Genomic DNA, 8226 nt, shown 5'->3' with positions numbered 1-8226 from the left:
AAGGTCTTAAAATGACTAAATGCAAAGCTACGAGCTAGTCGTCGACGCGGTATACTATTAAATACTGGAGTGATAGTTAAAGATTGCCATATAATCATAAAATAAAAAAGGTCGTGTCTCATATGTTTGTGGTATTCGACTAGTTCAGATATAGTTTTTGCATTCCTGAAGTATGTCGTTCAGCATCGTTTAAGATGTAATTCATGTTTGTATAATTCCATTTAAAACCAGCGTGCCTGTATGTTCCTGTTTTGGGAATCATATGAGAAGATGCTTTTTTTTTTCCTCAGGTGATATTCAGAGATCATCAGCGATAGGGCACACATCATCTGACCGATCAAATGTCAAGCCACTTTATCAAAAAACATTCTTTCTGTCAGTGCAAAGCATTGCAATACGATATGCATTTAAAGTTTAAGTGCCTTTTCCTGGTTTAGACATTTGCTGACCTGCTCGGGTCGGTCCAGGCTTGCATGAACACTTGGGTATGAATATGAAGGTTTTTAAGCGTATTAGATTCCAGCAGTGCGTTTCGAGTTACAGGTGTGGGTTAGCGGTGTGAACCGGTCCGTTTTTTTGTGCATAAGGTTTTCAAAGTTAGATGCATGCTTGTTTTCTTTCCTGCGCTTTGTTTCTCTTTTAATGTCGCTCTTAACTTTATTTTAAGGATCATGATGGACCGGCCACCCAGCAGTTATGGCTCTATGCAGAGTGATGATCACGAAGATGAACTGGACGAGTTTGAAGAACCTCCGCTCAAACTGCAAGCAACGAGGTATGGAAGCGTATGACTACACACAAAAACTAACCGGTGTCAATCAATAACAAGGATGATGATGACAAAACTATAAATTACTTGCACTGAGTGTGGATCTTCCCCAAATTTTACATTTTTTGTTTCTTTTTGCTTTTTTCTGTTCAAAGTAATGGTTCGTTTTTGATGTAAATAAGTGATGCGAGAGAATTAATTGTAATGTAATTTCTTTTTGCTGTTGTAGTTTTTTGTTCGCCAAGGCTTCATTTATTTATTTCATTTATTTGTGTTATTATTAAATGTTTTCTTCTTTTTTTATCCTATAAATGTTAGGTTAGTATTTAGAGTACTTAATTTTTTTCATGTCATGAAAGCTGAATTTATATATATATATATATATATATATATATATATATATATATATATATATATATATATATATGTGTGTGTGTATATATATATATATATATATATATATATATATATATATGTGTGTGTGTATATATATATATATATATATATATATATATATATATATATATATATATGTGTGTGTGTGTATATATATATATATATATATATATATATATGTGTGTGTGTGTATATATATATATATATATATATATATATATATATATATATATATATATATATATATATATATATATATATATATGTATATATATATATATATATATATATACACACACACATACACATATATATATATATATATATATATATATATATATATATATATATATATATATATATATATATATATATATATAAATAATTCTAATAAAACAAATGTTACTAGTATTTAAAAAAAGCTTTTTGAAAATGCACATTAATGTTTTTAGTTTGTTTTAATTCATTTTAGTGAATTGTGGGCACAAAAGCACTTCATGGTTCACTTTTATTAACATGCATATCCAGATTTTTACATCACGCTTGTGTCTTTTCAGGGTCAGGCTTAACCGCCCGGATTCGCCGGAGACGGTATTTACTGAACGCACGAACACGAACCAGTCCAGCGTATATAAAGACGGCCTGGTCCTCAGAACGCAGACCTTCATGCGCGCGGAGGAATCTCACGCCCTGCACAGGTAACTACATCCACAGCGCGCACGCATGCCTCTTGAAGTTTTGAGGGTAATTTGCGCTTTTCCCGTCATGCAGCATTAACAGAGAGCCGTCGATCGTGGAGCCGTCCGAGCTGCAGAGCGACATACAGACAGAAGCGGCGATGGATGAGGAGCCGAACTACAGAGATGAGGAGAACAATGAGAGAGACGCGCAGGAGCAGCGGAACGAAAGCGCTGCGATGGAGCAGGAGGAGGCCACCAAAGAGGAGGAGGAGGAGGATTTTGATGAAATTGTTGTAAGTTACGCTGAGCCGATAGATCCTCCTCCTCCTCCTCGGGAAGGCGATGGACTACAGTTTCAGCACCTGCACGGCTCCCTCACCCTGCAGCATGTGCTAAGAGTCAGTAAACGTTTTTGTGTTTCTATTGAGCCTTAGAGGAACCCTTAAGAAAGCCTGACATGTGAAATAATATTCAGAAGAATCCAATTTTTAAAAACGCCTTATGATTATTATGGAGCTTATAATTGAGGTTGAAAAACAGCTTAATTTTATTTATTTTTTGCTCCAACTGTTGATATTCATATGAACAAGAAATAAGAATCATATTGATTTAGAGGCTATCAAAACAATATAGCAGGCTACTAAAAAACAGTTGTCCCTATATTCCCAATAACGTCTTATAAACATTAAATATTATGTTATGATTTAAGGAGCTGTTCAGTTTTAAAACACATGATGCAATGCCACACAGGGATGATTTAGAGATGAACGAACAAATGTTTCTCAAAGACCAGGTTTGGTAATCATAATTCAACACGATTTTACAAAAAAAGTAATGTATGGATAATAAAGCGAACAGATCTTGAAATATTATTAGCGATATTAAGGTTAAAATGAAAATCAGTAAAGATTTCACAGAAAAAAGACAAGTTAAACCAAGACATTTACTAGCTTATTAAACTATCAATCAGATGACGGCGGACATGTAGAACAAGAGGTTATTTCTGTATAAACCTGTATTTGAGACCGGATCCTTCACGTTTGTCTTTCTCTCTCATTCAGCAAATGGTGGGGTGTCTCTCCCAGTTCCACCCGGCGGAGATCTCCTATTTTAAGCGCTCTCTGAGCACTCACTGCAGATTCAGGAAGAACTACCCGAGTATTGCGGATCTTCATGACCCGCTGGATCTGGTCGATAAAATGATCGAGGTGTGCGGGCTGGGAGAAGCTCTGCATCTCACCATACGAGCCATACATAACGTGGGGAAGGAGGATCTGTCCGTTTACCTAAGGAAGACCTGTAGAAGAGGTACGGCTGCCTTTTTTGGTTTGGTTTCCATTTGGTTGATGTTTGACCTAAAACAATGTATGAAATCGCTTATATTTGACCCTAAAAACGCACAATTTAAAAAAGGAACCTGTCGGCTGTCTCGTGATTAAAATCGATATGTTGCCAGGATAATTGCATCTTTAGAGTTAAGAAATTAAACGGTCTATTGTAAGAAAAATGGGATTGTGACACACATTAAATAATTAGGTGATTAATATTGAATTATGGGGGAAAATGATTTGTGTGTTTTATATAATATTACATTTTTTTTTTTTATTTTTTTTTTTTTATCCTATGAATGTTAAGTTAGAAATGTTGGCGACAGTATTTATAATTCATGTTTGAATTATTATAAATGCCTAGTTTAATAAAAAATAAAATAGTTTCCAGTCACTTTTGCTCGTTTAGGCTGGAATATAATACAGTGGAAACTATTTAAAATAAAGTGCATTAGTTAATAACATTAGTTAACATGAACTAAGAATGAACAATACTTTTTAATATTAGTTAATGCACTGTGAGCTAACGTGAACTAACAATGAATGATTGTATTTTTAACAAAAACAAATGCTGCAATACCTTTTATTGTTCATTGTTTGATCATGTTACTTAATACAGTAACTAACGTTAATAAATGACAAATGATAAATGATAAAGTGTAACATATATTTATTGATGATGAAAGCTGAATTTTCAGCATCATTACTCCAGCCTTCAGTATCACACGATCCTTCACAAATCAGTTTAATATCCATTACCGCTCAAGAAACGGTTTGTGATTGTCATCAGTACAGAAAACGGCTGTGCTGCTTCCTATTTTTGTTAAAACGATATTTCGTGAAAAATACATTGGGTTCTTTGAAATGGAAACTTCAAAACAAGAGCGTTTATTTGAAGTGGAGATCTTTTACGACGCTGAAAATGTCTTTTACGGTCGCTTTCGCACAAATGAATGCATGCAAGTTTCTCTCTTTATCGTTTAAAGTTCAATTCGCAATCATGACAAGACGCATTACATACGGATAACTTACATTTATGCATTCCACAGGTTCATTTTAGTATAAAGTTCAGTTTAGTATAGAATGTGGTGCAAAACAAACCTGGTCATGTGTGAAAGAACATCCTTAGTCTTTATATTCACTCTTTTGCTGCGTTTCTTTCCAGCCGTGTTGCAGCATGACCTGATATTAGCCCACGAGCGGCGCTATTACTCTCTCTACGAAGGCCGGTGTCGTCCGGGTCGGCAGCGCTACATCAGCGACGTCTACGTCGAGCCCGTAACGGTGATCCGAGGCAGCAGGGAGCCCATCAACCTGGAGAACGAGGTCCAGCGCGTACCGTATACCATCGAGGAGACCCAAATCAGGGCCGCCGACATCTTTCGGCCCCTTCCTCACGAACAGAAGCCCATCCGTACCGTCATGATGACGGGAGTTCCCGCCAGTGGCCTAACGGTGGCCGTGAATAAGGTCATCATCGATTGGTTGGAGAAGAAAACCAATCAGGATTTTCAACTAGTCTTCCCTTTGCCGGCAAAAGAGCTGCACCTTGGGAAAGACGAACACCAGAGCTTCCTAGAGATGCTCAGTTGCTTTTTCGCCGAAGCCGAAGACATTAAGTTCATCGAGAAGCCCGACTGCTTGAGTCTCTTCATCATTGACGCTCTAGAACTTTGCAGACACGATCTGGACTTCAAAAACAACAAAGTCATCTCGAGCGCCAGGGTGAAAGCGCCGCTGGACGCCCTTCTCACCAGCCTGATAAAAGGCACATTGCTTCCCAACGCTCGAGTTTGGATCACCAGCCACGTCTCCGCCGCCCACCGCATTCCTCCGCAGCTAATCGACCGCTACGTGGAGTTAAGAGGTTTCACGGACGAGAAGAAGGAAGAGTATTTCACCAAGAGAACCAGCGAAACCGAGCTCGGGAGGAAGGTGTACAACCACATGAAGCGCTCCAAAGCCCTCGAGATCATGTGCCACCATCCTCTCTTCAGCTGGATGGTGGCGTTCATCTTCGAACGGGGGTTTCGAGATCCCGAGTACGGCAAACACCCGCCCGGCATCACAGCGTTTTATTCGCAGTTCATCGTGGTGCAGATGAACCGCGCGTTCGAGAAGTACCGCGGCTGCAGCGTCGAGGCGCAGAAGTGGAAGGAGGAAGACAAGACGTTCATTGAGATGATGGGGAAAATGTCGTATAAGATGCTGCTGGACGGCCGGGACAGGTTTACGGTGGCAGATCTGGCCGCCGTCAACCTGACGTACGAAGATTTGCGCGACCGCGATGAATTAACCACTGAGGTCAAACGGAGGAACGAGAACGTTCAAACGTGGATATTTAAGTTCGTTCACTTTACCGTTCAGGAATACATGGCCGCCATGTACGCCTATGTGGCGTTTAGGAAAGATGGCAAAAACGTGATCGAGCCAAGCAAAATGTCGTGGCTAACGGGCTCAAATAAGGATCGGCCCGTGATTGAACTGTACCGCCCCGCCGTCGACCGCGCTCTGGCCTCTCCGAACGGTCATCTGGACATGTTCCTGCGGTTCCTGGTCGGGCTGGTGACTCCGGGAACTGAGGACAACCTGCGCGGATACCTGCTCAATCACTACCACCCCAAAGCCAAGGGCACGGAGGAAGTGGCCAAGTACATCAACAAAAAAATGAGAGACGGCGTCCATCCCGACAGGAGGAGGAATCTGGAGTTGTGCCTGGTGGAGCTGGAGGAAGGCAAAGAGGAAAGATGAGGAGAAGCGAAGGGTTCAGTCTGTTGGGATTGTGCAACACTAAACTAAACGCAGTGTCTCGCAGGAACGACTCTGTTAAAGGGATGGTTCACCCACGTCGTTGTTTACACTACTAGTCAAAAGTTTGGAATAATTTGGATTTTTGGTGTTTTTTTTTGTTTTTTAAGGAAATCTCTTCCAAGGATGCATTTATTTGATCAAAAACACAAAGTAATATAAAATTTTATGTCCAATATAAAATAGCTGTTTTCTAATTGAGCACATGTTAAAATGGAATTTATCGGTGTGACACAACACTGAATTTTCATCATCATTTCTCCAGTTTTGTCACATGATCCTTTTAAAAATCTTTCTAAAATGCTGATTATTGTCAGTTTTGCTTGAAATGTTTGTACTTTATTTCTTATTTTTAGAAAAACATTATTATTATTATATATTATATTATATATATATATGTATATATATATATATATATATATATATATATCATATATATATATATAATATATATATATATATATATATATATATATATATATATCTCATGATTGATTGGAGTAATGACTCAGAAATTCAGCTTTCCGTGAGAGTAATGTTACATTTTAAAATGTATTAAAACAAAAAAACACTTGCTTTAAATAGTAATATATTTAACTTGTTTTACTGCGTTTTTGATTTAATGAACGCAACCTTTTTCAGAAACATTAACAAATCCTTTCAGACTTTAGATCAGCGGTGTACATCATTATCTTTGGTTACTTCAACTTTTTTTTTGCTCTGTTTTATCTTTAAGATAAAATCCTCTGATTTGAGTGGCATAGTGGTGAGTCAAGTGTGAATTTATGTTTTAACTCTTATTTATTGGGTGAGCTGTTCCTTTAACTTTTTTTGGTGCTGTGAGCCGAGAACGTCAGTTTGAGTCTGTATGGTGATGTATTTGCTTTTTAGGCTTTCTTTAAGAGAATAACAGCCAATTATAGCACTAATAATTGTTAACATGCACACAGTGCTTTAAATAAAGAAGTGGATGTGTGCTTCTGCTTTCCAGAATCACCGGTACCTAATGAGGAAAAAATCCTGCAAACGTCATTCATGAAGCAAGCAAGTAACATGAATAACTACATTTATCCTGACAAAGCAGCATGATTTTATTCATTTGATTAAATGAGCAGTCATTGCTTTTGCAGCTTTTAGGAAATCATCAAGATTTTTTTTTTTTACATGCGGTTACTCAACACTGACAGATAATGGATCGGAGTTAAAATATAATTTAATTAGCTGTTTCTTTTATTGTTAGATTTTTTTTGCAAAGCCACAGGAATGGCAATTTATGTACAATCTTAACCACTGTGTCAGTGACAAACCTTTTATAATAAAAATTCTCTTGTAGTGGAGTCGGTGATGTTTCTTTCCACATAGAACATTTATTACAAAAAAATCTAGCATGTATCATGTGCCCCTAAATAAAAATATAAAATAAAATATGCATTCTCTATATAGCAAAGGTGTTTGTTTATAACCTATGCTATTATACTCATACTTTTTAAAATGCATAAATAATACTTTTTCTTTGATTTTTTTTTTTTTATCCTTAAATATTATCCTTACAAATCTTAAATATTTTTTCTGGGCTTAGTGAAAAAGATTCATATTAAAAAAAATGTGAAATAGTGTCCCTTGATTTAAAAAAAAAAAAAAAAATAAATACATTAAATACTTTCCTGCACATTTTTAGTAGTGATGTGTATACTATTCATGTATATATTTTATCACAAAAGTTGCATAACTAGTTCTTGCAACACACCGTGCATCATTGTGTTGCATTTGATGGCCCACAGTCTAAAACCTACAGACTAAATATATTTTAGATATTATATTTTCCGATCTTTGCCGATGTTGCACGAGTCCCGGCCATGTGCCGCATCGGGTGTATCGTGGAGATTGTTCAGAGCTAAAAAACATAGTTTGTCGCACGACATGAAACCTTTATTACTCCAGGAGGCGCTTTGCGGTCCAGAAGCCCAATCTTCCATCTATGCCCATTGATATTCACGGCCGTTTTCTTCTGCTTCTGGAGAGACTTGTACGATACAAATCTTATCTTTAATTGCAAGAATTGTTGCATGTGTCAGCAACGGAAATCTGCCTCGGTTTTTTTTATATAAACAATCCAAACCGCGCTATTACTCGTTAATGATTGTGATTGGTCAGTCAAGTCATATGGTGAGAAAAGTAGCGTGTATCACGTGACAAGACTTTTTTAAAAAAGATAATTGTTTATATCACACCCAATGATGACAAA

At 37.2% G+C, this 8226-nt stretch overlaps 1 protein-coding gene across 1 annotated transcript in view; it reads left to right on the top strand.

Annotated features, from left to right (window-relative positions):
• The window catches only part of nlrc3l (NLR family, CARD domain containing 3-like), a 6620-nt gene extending 456 nt beyond the window's left edge, over window positions 1–6164 (top strand). Inside the window, exons 3-7 of the mRNA XM_043258715.1 lie at window positions 668–775; window positions 1723–1863; window positions 1937–2243; window positions 2907–3153; window positions 4339–6164. Of these exons, the coding sequence (XP_043114650.1) occupies window positions 668–775; window positions 1723–1863; window positions 1937–2243; window positions 2907–3153; window positions 4339–5924 (2389 nt within the window). The 3' untranslated portion in view covers window positions 5925–6164. The remainder of the gene's footprint in view (window positions 1–667; window positions 776–1722; window positions 1864–1936; window positions 2244–2906; window positions 3154–4338) is intronic.
• The last annotated feature ends 2062 nt before the right edge of the window (window positions 6165–8226 follow it).

This window comes from Puntigrus tetrazona, chromosome 15 (assembly GCF_018831695.1).
Source record: "Puntigrus tetrazona isolate hp1 chromosome 15, ASM1883169v1, whole genome shotgun sequence".
NCBI lineage: Eukaryota > Metazoa > Chordata > Actinopteri > Cypriniformes > Cyprinidae > Puntigrus > Puntigrus tetrazona.
Note: the sequence above shows the minus strand (reverse complement) of the source record. Positions and strands in the feature narration are given on the sequence as shown.